We start from the raw sequence: 22,192 nt of genomic DNA on the forward strand, positions 1-22,192 counted from the left end.
TCTGGCTCGTGCTCTCCAGGCTTTGGTTTACTTAACTGCAGATAACATCATAAACAGCAAAAATGTGGCTTTTGCGCGGACAGAAATTAAATATCCAAGTAGTAAATGGTGAGTATAACACACACTGATGCTTTAAATCGAATAATAATAAAAAACTTTTGGGTTGCCAGGTTGTGAGAACTTTCTATGGCAGGTGTGTCCTCCTCCTCCAGCAGGACACTTGCTAATAATGTTAATCAGTCACTAATGAAATTTCATAGAATAACCTAAGTCTGCAGTTAGCCTCTATGTTAATTGGTCGTTAATAAATAAATTTTGTCTTCCATTAGGTCAGAGGTCAAACAGCATTGGAGGAGTTTACGTGAGGAACCAAAGAAAAGACAAAATGGAAGAAGCATTGTGGTACTATAGAGATGCCCTGGCCTACAACTCATACTCCAGATGTAAGGAAACATTCTTGTTTGGTACAGACCCCATCAAATATCACACCATCCTAATTTTTATTTTTATTTTTCAGTGAAAATGAAATGCAAAAATTGCTCATTTCGCAGTTAGAATATCTGTCAAAAAAATTACTAGTTAAAGACTGTCCATCCAATCTTTTCCGCAGGGGGGCTGGAGCCTATCCCAGCTGACACAGGGCAAGAGGCAGGGTCCACCCTGGACAGATCACCAGACTATCACAGGGCTGACACATAGAGACAAACAACCATTCACACTCACATTCACACCTACGGACAATTTAGAGTCACCAGTTAACCTGCATGTCTTTGGACTTTGGGAGGAAGCTGGAGTACCTGGAGAAAACCCACGCTGACATGGGGAGAACATGCAAACTCTGCACAGAGGGGCTCCCTCCTGGGATCAAACCAGAAACCTTTTTGCTGTGAGACAACCGTGCTAACCACCACACCACCGTGCCGCCCTACTTAAAGGCCAACCATTGACATTTTTTTTATACAGCGTGGCAACCCCAATGTGTTCTTATTAATCCTTATACTGATCTATGAAATATAAAGCCCACTACTTTCAGTAAAGCTTCAGTATAGTTATGGCAATTTGAACTGTCAGCGTTGGCCTGGTCTGAAACACACACAGTTTTAGTAATTAATATGCTTATTCATAACTAAAGCCAGGGTGACACGGTGGTGTGGTGGTTATTGTCGCCTCACAGCAAGATTCCAGGAGGGAGCCCTTCCGTGTGGCGTTTTCATGTTCTCCCCATTTCAGCATTGGTTTTCTCCGGGTACTCCTCCCACAGTCGTAGGAGGCCGTAGGTGTGAATGTGAGTGTGAATGGTTGTCTGTCTCTATGTGTCAGCCCTGTGATAGTCTGGTAACCTGTCCAGGGTGTACCCTGCCTTTCGCCCAATGTCAGCTGGGATAGGCTCCAGCCCCCCTGCGAGCAGCTACGAAAATGGATGGATGGATAACTAAAGCCCTTGTTATAACCCTACACTTGTCCTTTCCACGGTCCCCTCTGAGCCAAATGTCAATCCCAGTAGACAGGTTTAGAAACTACTAATGAAATGACCTCAAAGATATCCAACGTCTTTAGACTGCAGAGATAAAATTGCAAAGGTGATTGCAAGTTTAATTTCACATGTATCGGCACATGGGAAGCTTTCAGGCAGGGACCTACTTCCCCTTAAATTAATATGTAGGAAATAGTAGGTTGACATTTCTGTGCTTCACCTGCTGGCCTGTTGGTGTCTGAATTCAGCTCTGCAAAGTTGTGCTCCCATTCGCTCTGCCTCCCTGAAGGGTCCTTCAGGGAGGCAGAGCGATATATATATAGGTATATATAGGTAGATAGATAGACAGCAACAAATTTTAGTGTGGTATCAAAACAATATGGGTGGTAACTGTGAATAATAAAAATCAAAGAAAGAAAGCTGCGTTAACAGAACGCACAGTTGTTGTACATCATACCACCTAGGAGAAATTAAACAGATTGAAGAGGCTACATGAGGGTTAATTAAGACAGTTTTATGGAGACTTAATTGCAGAAATTTCTGCGGTCAGACAAGTCAAGTTTATCTGTAGAGTGCTTTCATCAGACGCCTTCATCACAAAGTGCCTCCCACAAACCAAACCAAAGCTGCAGGATGGTCATGATACAAGAAAAGGCAGGAGTCCATGTGAAAATATATACAGGTGGTGACATTCAATAGCACTAACGAGTCCAGTGTGTGCATTTGTAGTGGTGTGTGTGTGTGTGTGTGTGTGTGTGGTGTGTGTGTGTGTTTGTGTGGTGGTGGGTTAACACAAAGCAGTCATAATGACCATCATAGCCATTACCATCATCATCATCACAGGCATGGCATTTCCAGAGCGCCATTATCATCATTATTATAGCTAATATTGCTGATGATGAGGCTTTCATGGCCTCTTGTTGGCCCTGACTTAGGTATCGTCATGGAAACAGACGACAGAAAAAGAGCATAGCTTTATTGAATTACTCTATGAAGCTATTCTGACCAAATGGGGCTTGAATGTTGCACTGTCGGAGTATAGTGGGGGAGCGGCAACGTGAAGAGTCCCGAGGAGAGACAGATGAGAGTCAGGGGCAGAGAGGGAGGCAGAAACATGGAGAGAAATAGCCGTTGAGATGGATAAAATAAAAGAGGAATAAAAAAAGAGACTGAAACAGCACTGAAGGGCCATGTGATTGTACAGAGACACAGTTCCACTGGTACAGAGAGCCCTGGTGATCAGCACAGTAGAACGCTATCTGACGGCTGGAAACAATGACAGCAATTCACCAACAAAGACACAGTCATATAAGAGGAAATCACCACGTCTCTAACACCAGCACAGACAGTGGACATCAGAACCGTTGATTTAATCTTTAATGGGTCTTTCACAGCAGGCCTCTGTGCGTCTAAAAATAGCAGTCTGATAAATGAGCTTCATCTCTTATTTACTTGTTTCTGGCACGATAAATCTCACACACTGTCCTCAAATTCTATTCTATACATTGCAAACACATCCCAAATAAATATTGACAAAGTCCAAACTGTCATCTGCTGATATATCTGCTGCTTAGGAGGAAAACAACCATCTTTATTTGTGTCAGAATCATGATGCCTTCCCCGCTACGTCTGTGTGGTTCCACAGATTCTCTCACATGATGTTTATGATCTGGGTTTCCTGGTGAGAAACATCATGTGTTGCTGTTTGGGTAAAAAAAGTTTTATCATCCAGGCTTCTGGACTCTCATAAAACACACATTTTTATTACTCTCCCTCAGATTGTTTATAAAATTAAAAAGAAAAATCCAGCTTTAAGATCAGATGCTTACAACAGATAATGAACATATAGTACAATTATGAATGACTCTTTTTTTTTTGTTTTTACAAATGACAGCGCTATCATTTAATTTCAACATTTCAACATTTCATGTACACGCTACATGGCTTCAGCCTTATATTTCTAGCCCACAATCTCCCTTTCATCAACATTAAACATTGTGCACATTTTGTGCTCTGCTACAGTATGTAAATCAGTACAATATGACAACCACAAGATGTGTAAACATAACACTCACACCAAAATAACACAGCTATTTTGGGAGAGAGATTTACAGATTCATGCATCAATAGAAACACTGAATGTAAACTATGATGTGTTCAGGAGATCTCAACAAAACTGTAAAAGTTAAGAAACTGGAAAAAAAAAATTGACTCATTTGCAGGAGAGGCATCTTAAATGCCCACACGTTGATCAGTTTGGTAACTTATCCATTGATTCATGTGTTGATTTATTACATACTGCTGTAAAAAAAAAAATGCAAAGGATGCCCTGTCATTTATGAAAGGGTTATTCTTAATGCTATATATCATTTACAAATTCTTTTAAGACAGAATGAGGACACTTGATATTTATTACATTGTGACAAACCTGAACAAGAGCAATGTAAGATATAGCAGTGTAACCCGGTCTCACTCCCAATTCGTCAAATGGTGACCCTTCGTCAGCAGCCCTCAGAGTCAGATACCGACACACGGAGGCAGCCTTTAGCAGCGGAACGATGTCAGAAGCACCTAGTGGCAGCTTTTTAATGCTCCAAGCAAAGAGTAAGAAAGTTGGCAAAGGGCGGTCAAAGAAACTTCAAGCTTTCACCTGGGAGTCCGCTGTTTGTTACCCGTGTGAAACTAAGAGTCAGTTGAGTTATTTTTATAACAAAGTAGTGTGCGGTTATGTGTAGCCTACTATGCTAGTGAGGTATGTCATGTGACGTGACATTATGTTCGTAACAAACACACTTATTTTAAGCCAAACCAGGATTTTTCTTTAACTTAACCACATGCTTTTGTTGCCTAAAGCTAAGGAGGTTAACCTAAAAACGAAGTGCAAGTGTAGTCGAAGTTTATTTTAAAAAGAGACTGCATGCATTTAACAAGCAGAAACTGTACATTACCTGTAAGTATTTTTTGAAAAGACACTATGCACGTGACATGAACATCCGAAACGGACTAGTGTCATAGTTTGACAGGGCTATTGACCAAGCGTCTGTATTTGACTAGTTAGGAGTGAGATTGAGTTATGAAATCTGAACCAAAACACAAAGCACTATTAAAAAAAACCCATAGAAAAACAAAACCAATGAAGATACATATCATTAAAAAAAACAGATTGGCAGTGCCACTTTCTACAAGGCATTTCTGGCATGGACATTTCTCACAACTCATTTTTTAACAGTGATATGTAATCTGAGGCTCTTTGTATTGGGTCCCATTCACCCAGACACATATATCGACACAGACACAATGTGTTATCCGCGCTTAATAGTCACAGTTACTCTCTGTCTCAAGTGCAGTAAGGATGCTCAACTCTCAGGAGGGCTCTCTAAGCTTAGGTGTACTGTCAGGGTATGAACACCAGCATCCTTTTAAGCTGTGGTATCAACATGTACAATAAGTCAGCGTTTAGTCTTTCCACAGCATTTCTGGACACACACATTTATTACGCTCCAGTACCCAAACGCTGTGAGTCAGTGCTCATATGGATTTGGGTTCGATTTAGCTCTCCTGCTCCTCTTTCATAGCGTTAATAGTTTGAGTGCCAACATCCGATTCTTTCAAAACAGTGATCTCGCTCGCTTCACTTCTCCCTGTTTGCTTCTCCTCCTCCACCTCCTTTTGCTCAGTTTCAGTCCTTCCATCACCTTCCTCCTCTTGTGCCTCTGCAGTTATGTCTTTCAGGGAGAGGTTTGTGTGGCCGTGCTGGTCGTCTCGACTCTGTTTTGGGCTCTGGCTCTCGTGTTGATGCCGGTCGTGGTCCTGGCTGTTGAAGAATCTTCGGATGGTGTGCTTGGGCAGGCCCAGCTGAGCCGACAGGGTGTGGATGGCCTCCTCGTCTGGGTTGAGGCCCACGTCCTGAATGAAGCTCTGCAAGATTCCCAGTGCTTCGTGGGACACTCTTAACCCCTCACCTTGGACCTCATTATCTGCCTCTGGACAAACCCCAGCCCTGCCTGGATCCTCATCCTTCACGCCTGGCCACTTCATCATGAGCTTTTCCTTCTCCTCTTTGCCATCTCCAATGATCTCATTAATCCCTTCCTCACCCACATTTCCATCCCTCACCTGCTCCTTGCTTTCTGTACTATTCTCCCTCAACCTGCCAGTGCAACCCCAGTCACCTCCCAAAGTGCTCCTCTCTCCCCGCCCCCCCTCAACCCAGTCCTTACTGTCCCCTCTCTCACCATTGCTACTGCCTCGGCCCTGCACACACACTCTCACATGCCCCCAGTTGCCCCCAGCCTCGGACTCGGCCGGTGATGCAGCACACGGTTGCCGTGGAGACAGGTGAGGTCCTGCCTCGGGCTGCAGGGGTTGATGGGGTTGAAGATGGTGTTGCTGTGGCAGAGGAGAGTTGCGTTGGTACTGATGAGAGAAAAAGAGAAAGTAAAGTAAAAAGCATTGCTTGGTTATTTGGATTTAATATTTTCTAATTTCCATTGTGTTAATGTGAATATCATTGTGTTTAATTTTAATGGTAGATGATTAGGGAAGGGAAATGATAAGATTTTACTGATACAAATGCCATTATTGATTCTGCTTAACAGTCAAAATCTTAACTGATTCCCTCATTGATTCCTGATCAGTTTTCTGTGTGGGGAAAAAAATAAGTCTACACAGATTTTCATTATCAACACAACTGTTTTATTATCGCAAAGTCTGAAACACAGGAACAGTCTGTCTGAAGTTAGGTAATATTTGCACAGCATTCATTTTCATTTATGTTTTCTTAGTCAAAGGAAAAAATCTGCCAAGCCTTCCTGCTGATGTTTTTATAACATAGGATATTTATCCTTGGCGATGGACATCCTGCACAGTTGGGAAGAAGTGGCACTCGGGCGTAAAGTGTCAGATACATGGCGTTCTTTGAAAGCTCATGTTGCGTATGTTTCAGCATATTGCTAGTGTTTCCATCCTTCACTGAAATGATCATATTACAGACATTACAAGCAGCACTGTTGTCATCTATCTTCATCGAATGACGCCACGCTTTGAACTGGTTCTTTCTCTCTGCCATGACTTCTTCTTGTTGTAAGTTTCAAGCAACATAGAAGCATGGCGTCATTGTGTTGCAGTGCACAACTGTGAGAAAAGCATGCCGGCATTGATAAAAGGCATTGATAAGTATACTTCCAATGGATCAGACAGTTCATATGATCCCGATTCCCCTCTCTATAGATGGTGTGAAGTGAAGTCAGCATGATTGAATTGGTCTATTTAAAACTGTACGAGTAATACGATGGTCTGCAATGCAACCATCATCACCAGGGTTCCTGTCCACAGAACTGATCAGTACATATGAAATCTGCATGCGACATACTGCACAAACAGATGGATGCACAACCATTTTTGACAGTAACTGTGCCATAATCAAGCCATCTATAGATGCACAAGCTGTAGAAGGGAACGAAAAATATCTAATCAGTCTCACTGATCGCTGCTGAACGTGGTAATCATCTCTTTTTTTGACATTTTTGGCATTTAGCTGCTGTTACTGTGCTGCTTTTCTATCACAAACCCTAGAGATCTACTGTAAAAAATGATGTATTCTCTTTCAAATTTCTGGTAAAAAATTATATTAAACTTTTTATAAATGATTTCTCTTAAATCTGTGTTTAAAGCGCTTTATGAAAAAGAAAGTCAGGTCACCTTAAGCCCCCAGTGATAAGGACAACAGCTCCTCTAAAAAAAAAATGATTGAAAGGTTAGAATAATTTATCTGCTAGCCTACTGCTCATGTTTTTTCATTTATACCAAGCTGCTGTTTCTGTAGCTGACAAGCCAGATCTACCAGAGACAGAGTGTTTAGAACAGCAGTCTGCATGTAACGATGTCGCGTTTATCTTGTTTTTGCAGTCTCACCAGTGTATTGTCATTGCCGAGCAGTGTCAGCCTGTCAGCGCAGTGCTGCTGTGCCGTCGTGTTGCAGCTTTCCTGTTCGTAGATGGCATCTCGCTCAGTCTGGGACAGGCTGAGGAAGCGGCGGATCATGCACAGATTCTCCCACAGGGTCCGGTTCTCTGGGTTGGGATCCTCCTTCCAACGCAGCAGCTCACACAGCCAGCCCTGCAAGGAAAGGTAACACTGTAAGTCTTGTAGCACACTGTTATGTAAAGCTGCAACAATTAATCAATTAACTGATTAGCTGTCAACTATTAAATTAATCACCAACTAATAATCAGTTAATTGGTTTGAAACATTTTTAGGAAATAAAAAATCAAACTTAACTGACTCTAGCTTCTTAGATGTGAATATTTTCTGGTTTATTACTCCTCTGTGACAGTGAACTGAATATCTTTGGGGTTGTGGACAAAACATTTAAACGCTGAACATTTTTCAACATTTTCTGACATTTTACAGACCAAACAACTAATCGGTTAATCAAAAAAATAATAGACGGTGAAAATAATCGTTAGTTACAGCCCTGCTATAATGTAGTTGTAAGCAGATATGAGGACATATAAGGTATCCGTAGATAGAACAGGTAACCATAATTGGTAGCGCTGCACAATTGCGTAAATGACCCACCCTTTTAAGACAGGTACAACATGCTGCTGTTGTTCCTCACAGAATTGAAGGGCCCAAATTGCTTAGAGTACTCAATGCATCTAAAGTCCTGTAGATAAACTGAGGGGATAAAAACACTCCCTCAAAATGTGTCGTGATGGTTTCTTCCTCTGGACATCTTCATAGTGACTGTTAAGGCTATTCCTCCAGTTGTGTTTTTAGGAGTTACTGACATGATGAAAGTTAATGACAGCGACTTCATGCAGAGGCTCTGGCATAGGGGCCCCCTGAGCCCTTGGGCCCCTGGGGCTGGGCCTGGTAGGTCTGTTTGGTAATACACCCATGCTTTTAAGAGAAAAAAAGGCATTTATAAGATTCTTGGGCACTAAGTAAAAAGGAAAAAAGGAAATTTATATTACTCCTTAAGCATATTTATGCAGCATTGTTTAAAATAGAATAATTTGATATACACTGTATGGTGATAAGGCTCTGGTGTAAGGCTAACATGCAGTGGGACATCAAAAATTGTCATGGCAACATCATGTAAATTTATATGATGAGTATTGATTCATGTCACCCCCACACACCCACTCTTCCATTCCTTTTGTGATTCATTAGAATTTAGGAAGATATAAGTGGTAATAACTGCCATGTTGAGGTTTGAATTCAGAAACAAACAGCCTTCCCTCAGTCTATAAACTATAAAGTCACAATAATTGATTCAAAAATAGTTTCTCGTTGTAAAGCAAAGCCGAAAGATGATAGAGAGATTTTCTTATTAACTAGAATTTCGTTTCTGTATCACGAGGGAGCAAACTTGTGAGTGGCAGATTGAGGAACGTAAAGCCAAGCTAGTTTCAGATTCATGAACTGGAGCATGATTACGTTTGCAGGCAGGCTGATCCTCACACACACACACACAGACTCACACAAACACACCAGCACGCAGCCACACACACACATGCGCATACACCTGGCTGTAGCCCAAGTCTAGCACACAATACCATCCAGATGCACAGTGCAGATAGAACAGAGAGATCCAGCATGGTTCTGCCTGCCAAACAGCCGGGTGATACAGAGAGAGAGGGAGCGTGAGAGAGGAAGAGAGAGGGAGAAAGAGAGAGGTAAAGAGAACATAGAGAAAGTGAAGTTGAAAGGGAGGCCAGCGAAGAGATAGGAAAAGAACCTCAGGGGTTTTGGACCACCTGTCTGTACTGGCATGACCGCTGACTGACCTCCAAACATCTTCATGATGAGTAGAGAGAAGGGAGAGAGAGAGAAAGTAGGAAAGAAAGAAAGAAAGAAAGAAAGAAAGAAAGAAAGAAAGAAAGAAAGAAAGAAAGAAAATAAAACAGGAGAATGGAAGAAAGAGAATGGAAGAAAAAAAGTGGAAGAGTGCGAGAGGAAGAGAAAACGAGACAGCTGAAATCCCCCCATTCCATGAAGGGAAATTATCCTCAAAACAAAAGGCAATAACAAGCTTATGGAGCCGCCATAAAAATGAGAACAATAAACACTCAAATCATGCCGGTGTGTGTGTGTGTGTGTGTGTGTATTAGTGCATTTGTGTGTGCCCGTGTTTGTGGGATTGCGTGTGCATGCATGTGCTTTTACAGTATGTCTGTGTGCACAAATAAGCAGTGTGCATATGTGTGTGCCCGTGTTTTTGTAGGGCGACAATTAGAGTGATAATTTAGGACACAATAGCAGTCTGATGCACCGATGATAGTCCTCTGCAGAGTACAGCTGCTGGGTTGATTATCTGGGTTTCCTCCACACACACACACACACACACTAGTCATCCCTGCTTTAACTGAGAAGAGAGATCCATCTTGAAGGCTAAATTTGAACAATTGGGCAATAGACGCAATTGGGTGCAATATGTGTGTGTGTTTAAGATTGGACAGCTTCATCAGACCAGCGAGCAAGTCGAATACCTGACTCTTGGAGGCGGCCACCTTTGCAAACAGAGCCTGCGACACCTTGGCTCTCTTCATCTCGTGCTGTATCTCCTCGTAGATAGAGGCGCTGACGTTGAGAACACAACTGTCCGTCCTCAGCCCTCTGTCTCCTGTAACTGGGGACAGTCGTGCCTAAAAGGAGGCAAACAAGAGGATAGAAAGACAAGCAAGCCACAGTGAGCATCAAAGTAATGGGCATTTGCAGTGAATTGAGATGAACCCAGCACAGAGCGAAGACTATTCCGGCTCGTCCAGACACTTTATAGTACTTGGAAATGGGAAGCTGCTGTTATTATGCAGCCCTAGGGGTTCCTATACAACAAGTGGGACAGTACATATCACGATACAGGGGATACAATTGAATATATTGCAAAGCAAGGCGATATATTGCTTTTTTTAATCTTATTTTAGTAAAACTGTTAAAAAGAACACACCACCATATGCATAAAAAACTACATATTTGCATTTGTATTTTATCACAGTCCCTTTAAAATCCAACACTAGAGCACTACTTTTTGTGCAATCCAAGCAAAGTGATTAATATTTGCCTATATTAGTAAAAAAAGAAAGAAAGAAGAAAATGCTTTTGAGAATCAGCACAGTATCACAAAAACTAATATTTTGATACTCAAGTCTGTCGGTATTTTCTCACACCCACTGCATGAACCAATGTACACGATACACCCTTGAAGTGAAGCCCCTCCCTGGGAGGAGAAGCAGCTGGTAACTTTCATGTATATTAGAGGAAACATGTGGCTGGTGACTCCCTCAGCGGGGTGTAGTGCTCAGGGAGCTGCCCATACCAGATTAGGTGGGAAAAAATCAGTAGAGATGAAGTGATGAAAAAGAAACTATGAGGAAGGACTCATTAAAACATGACCAGAGAGGAGAGTGGTGAGGTCAGTCTGATGCTTATATCATCTCTCCTGCACTGCTGTATTGAAAAATGGATAGCAGTAAAGAAAACAATCCATGTAATATTTCTTTTTAGGCATCTGTTAGCAGGCAATCCCTTCATACTTTACTATTTCGATTTGCTAAAACAAGAAGGTCTGCAGCCATGCTAGCTGCTCTGTGAAGCTGTACTTGGACACGGCGACAATGACAATGCTAACATGCTTATAATTAGTTGGGATGTTTATACCATGTTCACCACCTTAGTTTAGCCTGTTAGCATGATTATATTGGTTAATTAGCACTAAGGACAAAGTTGAGACTAGTGGTGATGTCATTATTTTGGGGGGTATTTGGTCAAAAACGAAAGTACAGCTCGACTTAATGGTAGCATAAACAACTTAGGGATCACCTACTATACAATGAAACATACTGAGGGGCGTCCATACCAAATGCCTTGGCAATCTATCTGTAGTTGTTAAGACAGTTCACTTAAAACCACACACATCTCCCTTATTGTGCTTTCAGAGAAAAGGTCAGAGGTCAGTACGCTTTTACAACTTCAGCACATTCACGCGTCCCTCTGATATATGTGAAATATTGTCTTTCATATCACTCGACGTATCCCATATATCAGTGCTGTTTCATGGGTAGAAACACATCAGTCAAAACATTTCACAGCAGCTTTGTGACACTGATTTTTGATTTCATCTCTCTGCTGACTGACCTGTGTGGATCTTGGTGGCGTGTTATTGCAGCTTGGGGTGAAACCAGTCAGGCTTCTGTCTTTCTCCTCCAGGTAGATGCGCTCCCTCTCGGCCTCGGGCAGCTGCAGGAAGCTGTACATGGCCCGCAGGTTGACCAGCAGAGACTGAGAGGCGTGTTTAGGGTCCTCCTCCTTCCGCAGAATCTCCGACAGCAGGCCCTGGTGAAGTCAGACATAAACACAAATTGATACTCATTGATTTGTATAAGCAAATGAAACATGCATGTAATGTCAGATTCATTCAGACGTATTGTGCAGATTTGCTTCAGATCACTATTCTGGGGAGTGTCTGTTGTCCGTAGAGATGTCTGCCTTCTCTCCACTATAATGCAACTAGATGGCACAAAAAAATGCAATGTCTCTTTTCAGAAATCATGACCCGGTTAGTCAAGATAATCCACAGACCTTGTTGTGAGCAGTTTCATAGGAGCTATTTTCTTTCTACTGAACTACACCCGGCAACTGTATCACCGCGCAGAAGGAAGCATGCATCTACTGCCAGCACATCTTGTTACGTTATATTAAAGAGAAGGCAGGCGGCCGATAAATCCAAAACTTGCAACTCACACCATAACAATCTAGACTGATAAGTTGCACTACAGGTAAGAGGAGAAATATGTATTTTTGATTTTGGGTTGAGCTGCCCCTTTAAGGGTGTAGTTAAGCCTTTGAGCATCAAATCATCTGTGCATTCATATAAAATATCCTAAAAGAAATAGTTTCACTTGATTTTTACATTAAAATGGCTAATATAAAGTTTCTTATACGCCTGAAGGAATTTTGAAAAGCTCCTCATATCCATCTCTGGATCTCATTCAATGAGGCACCTTATCAAGTTCCTGCGGTTTAGTGTTGCACAGCTATAGATGATACGGAGCCAGTTCTCAGCCTGTGCTAAGCGTGCTACTCGCCTGTAGAGCTAGCATTATTCTGGGTGTATCTGTGTATGCAGGAAAGCCTTCAAACATCACATGCAGATTGTAGGGCTTCCGTCCTGAAAGGAAATCAGATTTCACGCTGGCTGTAGAATGGAAAGAGAGGAAATAGCCTTCTTATTCAAATCATGGATCATCTTTGGATCCACCCAGCAAACCCCTCCTTCCAAATAGATGAAGGCTTTTACATGAATCGCCAAGTGACAAATGCTCCCCTCACTTCTATATGGCATCTTGGCACCATGCCCGACTTGTATGGCTGGCACCGAAGCACCTTGGACTTGGCAATGGGGAAACATGGGGGTGGATAATAACTCGCTCTGCTTATTGTGATGAAAATGATAATGATGGTAATAATAATAATAACAATGGGCTTAGCCTGTCCTCTGAGCCCCATTTCTGTGGGTGTGGTGGTGAATGTAAGATGATAGACACGGATAACGTGGCATTTTAGTGTTAGAGGCGATGGCAGATGGAGATTTGGATAGGAAATGAGGACGACCAGTGGAAGCAAAAAAGGGGAAGATTAAAAAAAAAGATGGATTGACAATCAGAGGTGGAGATTAAACAGATAGAAGGTGCTGCTGGAGTGAAAGGTCGAGGGACAGTAAAACAGAAGAAGAGGTAGAGAGGGAGACAGCTTCTCTCCAAGGGGTTGTGATTAGTTGGCCCAGCAGCTGCTTCAGTGCTGGCACCAGCTTTGTGCTGCAGAGGGTTGGCACAAACACACACACAAATACACACACATACACACGTGCATGGGGGGGAGGGGGGCACTGCGGCAAAGGCCATGCCAGTGTGCCAACCATCAAACACACATACACACAAAACACACTTACCTACAACCACAACACTAGAGAACTCTTCCAAAAGATAATCACCAGCAAACAGTAGCAACCTCTCATGAATTTCAACACCTTTCATGCACATCACAGCCAGTCTCTCCGTACCTGCGTCCTATTAAAGGCCACCCGCGCAAAGATGGCTTGGGAGATGCCTGCTCTCTTTAGTTCCTCCCTCACACAGTGGTAGATGTCATTTGGCACGTCTGTTGGCCCCACAAAAGACCCAGCCGATGTCTGTGTTTGCGGCCCGGCCACAGGGCCTCCCCCTGGGCCACACTGTCCCTGCTGCGGGCCTTGGGAATCAGCAGCTTTCGAGAAGACCTTGGCAGAAGGAGGTCTCCCTACAGGCGGGTGGTTGAGATACTGCTGCGGGGATGGTGAGAGACCCTGGCCTGCTAGCATGCGGCTAACAGCGTATTGCTGGTTGAGGAACTGGGCCATCACCAGCTGCTGGTTGACCATTTGAGAGCTGAGAGGCTGGGTTACCAACCCGGGAGGGCGCAGGCCGAGCGGGGGACGGCCACATATGTTGGCTACTTCTCCATGAGAGAAGAAAAGGGTGGAGCTTTGATCAGGCGGGCTACTTTTGATTGGCTGCTGGGTGAGGGTGATATGTGTGGACGGGTCAGAGAAGCTGTCAATCTCTGGGGTAGGAAGAAGAAAGCAAAGACAGATTTGTAATTATTGACACACTGAATATTAACAATGGGTCTCATGCAGGAAGCAATATCTGAACAAATGTTCTCTTATTTCTGTTTATATCCACTATTTGTTCTTATTTTGTCAGGACAAATTGATTTCTGGCATTCACCAATGTTCTCTTATTTTTTGCTCCTTTCTTAGCTAGGAGGAAATTTTAAGAGTGGTCAAGAGCACATTACCTCACAAGAGAAAATTTTCACAGCCCACATATTGTTTGTCCAATGCAAGGAAACACAAGTTTTAAATTTGAGAAACATAAAAACGCCTTATAACTTAATATAATATACAAAATCATTCAAATCAAATCTGTGGGATAAAGAAATACTAGCATACTTGGTCAATTGATCCCAGTTACTTTAATTTCAGTTACTGTGTGTCCCTCTGCTGACCAGTGCTGGAACGTAACAAAGTACTGTACTTGACACACAAATTTACACACTTTTACTTTACGTGAGTATTTTAATCTCATGCACTTCACTTCTCCACTACACGTCAGAGGGAAATACTGTACCTTTCGCTCAGCTACAATTATTTGATAACTTTAGTAACTGGTTGCTTTGTAAATAAAGATTTTTACCAACAAAGCATATGAACATATACAAGTGAGCTGAAACGATGCATCGATTCATTAGAAAATTAACTGGCAACTATTTTCCTCATATATTAGGACTTGCTGCTTTTCCTTTGATTTATTAAATTATTTTGATTTATTAAATTAATTTATTTTTTTCTACATTGAGTACTTTTATTTTTAATAATTACAATACATTTCCGGATTTTACTTACATGCAATCATAACACTGTCAGTCCAGGGCTTTTACTAGTAACAGAATATTTTTACAGTGTGATATTACTAGTTTGACTTAAGTAAAGGAAATGAGTGTTTCCTCTACAGCTGCTGCCGACACTGCATTTACAGCATTACAAATGTTTTGCCACAGCTGAGTTCTTAAGACTCTGAACAGTCTGAAAAATCACATTTACCTTGTTTAAGTTTATTTTACCAGTATTGCAGAAGCTCTTTGTCTTCTTACAGACTTTTTTGGCGGCATATCTCCAATTCTTGGGCTTGTGCCAGAGTGTTTGCACACAGCACAACACCTGCCGTTACATAGTGTTTAGGGGTGTTAGCTATGTTAATGGGTTAGTTATGATCAAGTGGGATTCATCATTGAGCACACCTGGGTCATAGCAGATTTGGGTGGTTAAGGACGTTTGGTGCATCTGGAGCTGAATTTAGAGAAAATATAAATGAAATCTAATAGAATGACGCAGCACGAGGCCCAATGTGTCCCAAATACATACTAGACACTAATTCCAAGCAGGTTTTAAGTATGCCGTGTGTTCACACTGGAAAATGAAGTACTCTCAAACCAGACAGCATGCATATTAAATACAGTTGATTTTTGAGTGTGCTGCAGATGAACACTATTTTCCCACAATGCAATGCACAAATTAAACAGAGAGGCTTTTCACAGCTGGAAATTTTTAAATGAATTGTGGGTGGTAGTGAGATACCTCCAGAAACATCATGACGTCTGACGTCGTATGTGTAATTTCCTGTTAATGTGAAATGGTTAGTCTAAGTGCTGAAACAGTATATTAATATGTGGCATATACTGTATAGAGCGAGTATGGATTTGGGACATGCTGTAATACTTATGAGACACACTTATTGTTTGCAGGCTTGATTGAAATCCTCTCACCCTTGAAGCATTTGGTCTTCTTGAAGTGCTTGTACCATCGACCAAACTCGTGACACTTGGCAGCTGAGACATTTGCATAGTAAGTGCTATTTACAATAGATGATATCATACTCTGAAACAGAGGGGAAAAGACAATAGAAATTCATTACATTTTCCGAGCTCCTGCTATGGGCGGCCTGGGTGTCTCAGCTGTTCACACATCTGATATTAATGAACTCAGATCTGTGTTATTAAAAAGACCCCCAGGTAAATAGGATAATAAAGACAGATGAGTGTGTCAGTGTGTGAGCTCTGCACGGGCGTGTATGTAGAGCATGCATGTGTGTGTGCATGCAATAAGACAAAACACTAGAGGTCATCAGAGACTATGCCTCTCTGTCTCACTCTCTCACTCACTAACACCCACAAACACACACACACACACAGTTTTTCCCCAAAGACCGTCATGTGCAATCTTTACATCTGATTACACCTTTCATCTTCTCATATTTATTTTAATCTGCTCCTTGCAAACAAGAGAGGGGGTAAAAGGAGTGATAGGAGAGAGGGAGAGAGATGGGGGAGGGAGGATTGAGTATCAGATGTGCAGAGAAGGAAGGAATCTGAAGGAGAGAGAGATAGTAGGCAATTTCTCTTTATCAAACTGTAGATGTCCTACGCACCCTCAGGCAAAATAACAGATAGACTAAGTTGATAATTATGAATATTTATAAAAAAGGCCTTCCCCAAATACTGCATGATTAATGTAAAATTATTTCTGCAGTTGTGTCTGTATTTGCCTGATTAAACGATCAAGATCTTAAAACCAGATTTGAATGTTATTGCTGAATCAGTCAAGAGTGCGGGAAGAAAAAGCTAAATACCAACGAGGAAGAATGATGGGGAAATAGAGTGAGTGAGAGTAAGACGGTGGGTGAGGCCGACACACAGACAGACAGAGAGAGTGACATGCAGACAGGTTGGCAGTGGAAAGAATCAAGATAGGCAGCAGCCCTGGCAGGAAGGCTTTTTAAGAGATAGCCATCTCTCTTTATCTGTTTCTCTCGCGCGCTCTGCGCCCATACCTTATCTACCTCTGCATCTGGACTTCCTGTCTGACTATTGGACCACACGCTTACTCTGCCTCATGCGTCAAAGTAGGCAAAAACACACACACACACATTTGCAGGCTATGGAAGGGCAAAGGCAGTACATGCACACATTGAACTTCAGTCTAGTCAGTGTCTTCTGTACCTGGGACAGGGGGCACTCCTTGGCCAGGGAGCTCTGGTTCATGTCCTTGAGGAGCTCCTTCAGAGCGTTTCTCACCGTGGAGTGACTCCACTGCTCAGGTGGCAAGTCCTCCAGTTTGGGACAGCTGGACAAAGAGCAAATTAAAAAACACTTGAACTCCAGCGTTTTGAGATATATATATATATATATATATATATATATATATATACATATACATATATTACAGTTTAAAGGGTAGTCCTGTGATTTAGTAGCCTGGCATCTCCAGACCAATTCACAACTGTTAGTCTGGAACCTGTCATTTCATTTTCAGTTTCCAAGGGATGTTGTCAATGACTGTAAATCAGAATGCCAACTGGATAGATCTACAACCAACCAGAGCAATGAAGCATAACGTTTAAATATAAACAGAGTACACTATACAGAGTTGAGCATCACCATGTTCGTGAACAAGTGTTGCTGTTTTTGCCATCACAATTTGAAAATAGTACTTCACCAGAAAGTTCCACATCAGCTGCAGCCATCTTGGTTGTTTTCTGAAATGCCTAAACGGCACTGCTCTTTACTAAGTTAGGTTTATGCTCGCCGTTGTATCAGACTTGCCCCATATTAGGTAAACAGTTCTGATTGGCCTGAAGCGATCCAGGTTAGGTAGAAATCTGTTTTAAATGGGGGGCGGGAGCAAATAAAGTGCTTGCAGGTTCATCCAGTGCTTTGCACTTCCATACAGTTGGGGAACACAATCGACAACCTGACTTGTAGTACCCACTATGATCTAAACCCCCAAGAGACGCTGGATTCCACAAATCCCATAATGTCACTTAATGGCATCATTCATCAGACCTTGATGACATCATTAGGGTCATTTTCTCAGACTGAAGATAGCTTCCTTCACAGCCGCAGAAGGCGTACAACTGTTTTTACAGGCTGAGTCGTACTTCTTGTGATAAGTAAACTCAACTTCATGTGTAAACTCAGTGGAGTGCCACTTTAAAAATAAGTCATCCCCAAGATGTCTTTACTTGCTTATACAGAGCCTCTCCCAGCATGCACTGGCTGATGTGCGGGAAGACCCCAAACAAGTTTCTAGTCTAAAACACACACTTTCAAGCATGGGATCAAAGGCTGGGCCGTGGGGCGATAAACTGAAAGCGCTTAATAAATTAATTCAGCAAACAAACTTACATAAGCACAGGGAAAACATACATGATGCCATTTCCTTTGTGAACCAACAGGCCTTTTTTACAGAAGACACACTGGCATGTCACATTAGGAAAAGCACAGTCTCAGGTGTAAATGATGAAATTAATGACATCTGAATTCCACTTAGCTGCTTCAATCGTTAGCCATTGTTGATGTCATTAGTAACACCTGTCTTTTTTCTTTCTTTTCTCCTGTGCAAAGGTTTATGGTTCAATTTGTTTGTTCTACTACTGCCCAATTTCCATGAAACTTGGTAGAAGTGTGTAGCATGGGCCAAGGAAGATCCCATTACATTTTGGAGTGGATCTGATTTCACTTGGTGGATATTTTTATTCATTTTATTTCACTTTTATTACACTGTGATATAGGACATTTGGCCTGAGTGGCGGTGTGCGCTCTCCGAGTGCTCTTCTAGTTGTATTTTGTGATATTAATTATGCTGCGCTGTCCTGACTCTCATGGTGGATCTGCCCCAATATGTAGCCCAACTAAAGGGCCACTGTAAGAAAATGGGACATTGTTTTTTTAGAAATGTTACACAAGGAAATAACTTTTTATTTCTTACACCATTAAAATGCTCATCAATATTTATTGCAGCAAGCAACTAAAATCACTCGTGAATCTAAAGGCATTCAGATAAGATAAAAAATAAGAGTTTCATCATTTCCTGCTGCGTCTGATTTGGTGCGTGCCCTTTGGTTATTTTATTTTCTTAATACAAATTAGAGACTGTGGGTGGCTGGAGTCATGCACTGTGTGACAGGCTGAGAAATCCTCCACCTGCTTCACACTCAGGATCATATTCACAGTGGATATTTTAGAGCCTGTAGACTCCACACAGACGAGATGAGGAATAGAAGCTGACTGTTACTGTAGACATATTTATAGATGTGAGGTCAGCTTCCTACCTGTGCAGCTGTATTTTAAGGGTGATAACGTGGTGAACATCCTGCAGCATATCAGCCACGGTGGCATCAGGAGCGTCTGTCACACAGGACAGAGGCACTGGGTTCCACCTGCCCACCTGGATCAGACCTGAACGCAGACACACGAAAGGGAAAATCATGAGAAAACAACAGACTCATGTCCTTGCTTGTCTGTGAAAGTCTGAGTAATATACCTTTGGCCTGTGCGGCAGAGCTGTGTGAGTAGCCCAGTGTCAACAGTGCCATCTCTATGAGCTGATTAAACAGCAGATCTCTCTTGACCAACACAAACTCGGCATGTTCTTCTCTCCTCTCTCCCTCCTGGGGGGTTTCCTTGTGCTCCACAACACAGAACACCGGCAGCAGGCTCCCTGAGGTGATGGACAGACAGTTTTTAGACACATCGGCTGATTCCTAGTAACTGTACAAAAGACCCAGTCTGTACTATCATGCTCAAGTCAGTGTACCTCTGCTGTGCCAGCTCTTGCTCTGTGGCCTCACTGCGGTGGGTTTCTGGGCCAGGCAGGGGTTTTTAGCCACAGGACTCCCCTGACAGCTCCTCTCCTGGGCCGAGGGTCCCGCTCCGTTTTGTTCCAGTCGAGCCAGCTTGGCAGGAGGCGGTCGGGGGTCTACAACGGGATCACTGCCCTCAGGTTTCTTGGCTCCATTACACAGGGCGTCCATCTGTGGTCTCACACTGATACAGAGACACAGACACTTAAAAATCAAACAGTGCGTGAGGTATCCTAATAAAAAACACTCATGATATCTTGGTAGTATGTCTGTGGTGGTGATCTGCATGCAGTGAGTTTATAGTAACCTCATATTTTGTTCCTAGAGAGTATTACATAGATTTTACAGTAACTTTTGCAATGACATAGTGTCTTCTTTTAAATGTTTTCATCAGGGTAGAATAGGCTACATGCGTCCATAATGTCTAGACAGTAAATAAATAACAGCCTACTTAAATACAGCAAGAATCTGGAAACCTGGTGAGCGTCTTTTACACTTCTCTGTCTAACAAGAAACTAGAAAGCATAATTGTGACACACACGTACACACACACACACTGAGATCTGAAGGATATCCGGATCAGTAATAGTGGATGACCTTCACCCAGATGCAGCGATTAGTATAACCCTCTAAATCCAGTAAAAGTCCAGTGAATGATAGAGCGCGGTTTCCCATAATGAACCTGCTGTCATCTCCAGGCGCGCCGCTGTAAGCGACAGTGATTCAGTTCATCTTCGGCACCTAAATGCGCGCTAATCGTCCCACGTCTGATTCTGCTGAAGTTTGATCGAGGCGAAACCAACCTGTTTCAGTCGGCACAACGTGCATGTCCGACCTGCCATCACACATCAACAGCGCGATCCCGTAGACATCGGCCGTATCCATATGTTATCCTCGCTTCCATTGATCTCCAGTTGAGGAGCAGACCCGTTTCTCTTGGCTGTCGGTATGCGTCCTCTCCTTCACATTAACCGTCTCTTTATCATCGGCATTGTCTCGTGTTTACTGTCCAAGTAGTTTTGCCTCTATCTACCTATCCCTCCTTGTTCTCCGACCGCGCTTCGCTTTCTGGTGTAACGATATATTGGCCTTAGCGCAAGTTGAGAGCGACCTCCCATCCAGAGCACCGGGACATTCTGCTACTGTGGATCAGGCTCCAGAGAGAACAATACACGGCTGGGAGCTCCTGGAGTGCATCCCCTATCATATATTAGGCTCCAGCACTGACTCCGGGACAGCAGTTGTTGGTTGCACTTCAAAGCCCTCTGCGCACGCGAGAAGAGAGACAGAGAGGCAGAGGGGGGAGAGAGAGAGAGAGAGACTCACACACACCCACACACACAGACTCATAAATACGCGGACCCAGCTGCATTAGCATATGGTGTAATAATGAATTCACTAGCGCGCTCCGTAAATGTATTAAATGTGACAATTGCGCATAAATCTATTTATTATTTTCTGCCGCATGCTGTGCACGCACTTATTATTGTCTTTAGGGTATTGGAGCTCTCCATGGTAACAAAGTGGAGCAGGACAAGGAGAAACTGGCTGACTGATATTAACTTTTGAACGCTGATGTTTCATTGTCACAAGATTATGATTTATATGCAGATAATTACAGTCTTAACTCCATGCAACCAAGAATATACTCTATACCTATATCCAGTTACAGTAATATAATATGTTGGATATGTTATAGTAGCCTACAATACTATAGTATTTTGCAGTAGCTTATTAAATACTATACTGTATACTATACTACAATAGTGTACTATAGCCTACTATATGGTGACACTACTTTGAGATATTTTACAGTGTGATTTCAATAAGTTAAATTATTAGAGTCAAATTCTGAAATCAATTTCAGAATTATTTCTCACTTTATCTTTCTGTCTAAAGTACTTATATGTGAAGAAATACCCTGCTGTGTAATTCTAGAATAGTATAGTGCAGTATAGTACAGTACAGTATCATATCGTATCATATCTTATAGCACAGTATAGCATGGAGCTATAAAGTTGCTGAGATACGCTTCTAAAATATTCTGTACAGTATAAACTTATGATATAGTATATGTAGTATGGTATAGTATACAGTAGATTTATAGTATGTTACAATATAGATGCACTATACTCAGAACATAACATGCTATGGAGTATTACATATATAGGGCAATTATGTTGTTGAGTAGGACAATATAAGCTACTACATTATTCTACTATACTATACTATACTATACTATACTATACTATACTATGCTGGCAGTACTAGCCTATATAGGCGTATACTAGTATAGTATTGTGCAGTATAACACAGTGTAGTAGAGTTTAGTATTGTGTATGATAGTATATCTTATAGCAGTGGTTCCCAACTGGGTCCAGATTTCTCTGCAATTATTAGTTCAGGATCCACACAGTTTAATGTTTTCTGCATCATACTTGTGTTTGGCCATGTGATCAAGCTAGTCTGCTGTCTG

At 42.2% G+C, this 22,192-nt stretch overlaps 2 protein-coding genes and 1 long non-coding RNA gene across 4 annotated transcripts in view; 2 read left to right on the forward strand and 1 right to left on the reverse strand.

Annotated features, from left to right (window-relative positions):
* Positions 1-5: 5 nt before the first annotated feature.
* LOC125904223 (uncharacterized) lies at positions 6-5,306 on the forward strand. The gene is made up of 3 exons (XR_007451407.1): positions 6-108; positions 330-443; positions 5,194-5,306. It is a non-coding gene; the product is annotated as an uncharacterized LOC125904223 (long non-coding RNA).
* On the reverse strand, positions 2,802-20,962 carry satb1a (SATB homeobox 1a). Of its 2 annotated transcripts, none has more exons than XM_049601477.1 (11): positions 20,520-20,962; positions 19,671-19,900; positions 19,398-19,574; positions 19,186-19,312; positions 17,075-17,198; positions 15,842-15,953; positions 13,539-14,077; positions 11,615-11,812; positions 9,970-10,125; positions 7,388-7,591; positions 2,802-5,890 (listed from the first exon to the last, which is right to left on the reverse strand). In XM_049601477.1, exons 2-11 carry the CDS (start codon positions 19,885-19,887, stop codon positions 5,024-5,026), a joined length of 2,721 nt encoding a protein of 906 aa, XP_049457434.1. In that variant the 5' UTR covers positions 19,888-19,900; positions 20,520-20,962; the 3' UTR covers positions 2,802-5,023. The 2 variants fall into 2 exon arrangements, with proteins under 2 accessions (XP_049457434.1, XP_049457435.1); XM_049601478.1 differs by lacking the exon at positions 20,520-20,962 and adding an exon at positions 20,314-20,425.
* Positions 15,821-22,192, forward strand: part of kcnh8 (potassium voltage-gated channel, subfamily H (eag-related), member 8) — an 82,159-nt gene continuing 75,787 nt past the window's right edge. Inside the window, exon 1 of the mRNA XM_049601476.1 lies at positions 15,821-15,920. The gene's annotated coding sequence lies outside the window, so the exon portion shown is untranslated. The remainder of the gene's footprint in view (positions 15,921-22,192) is intronic.

Source organism: Epinephelus fuscoguttatus, linkage group LG17 (assembly GCF_011397635.1).
Source record: "Epinephelus fuscoguttatus linkage group LG17, E.fuscoguttatus.final_Chr_v1".
Lineage (NCBI taxonomy): Eukaryota > Metazoa > Chordata > Actinopteri > Perciformes > Serranidae > Epinephelus > Epinephelus fuscoguttatus.

Excerpts from the sequence above, each read along its gene's own strand:
- satb1a (XM_049601477.1), bottom strand. The coding sequence starts at position 19,887 with ATGGACGCCCTGTGTAATGGAGCCAAGAAACCTGAGGGCAGTGATCCC. Across the intron at positions 17,199-19,185 it reads CTTAAAATACAGCTGCACAG|CTGTCCCAAACTGGAGGACT; the intron begins GTAGGAAGCTGA and ends CTCTTTGTCCAG. Across the intron at positions 14,078-15,841 it reads GAAGACCAAATGCTTCAAGG|AGATTGACAGCTTCTCTGAC; the intron begins GTGAGAGGATTT and ends TTCCTACCCCAG.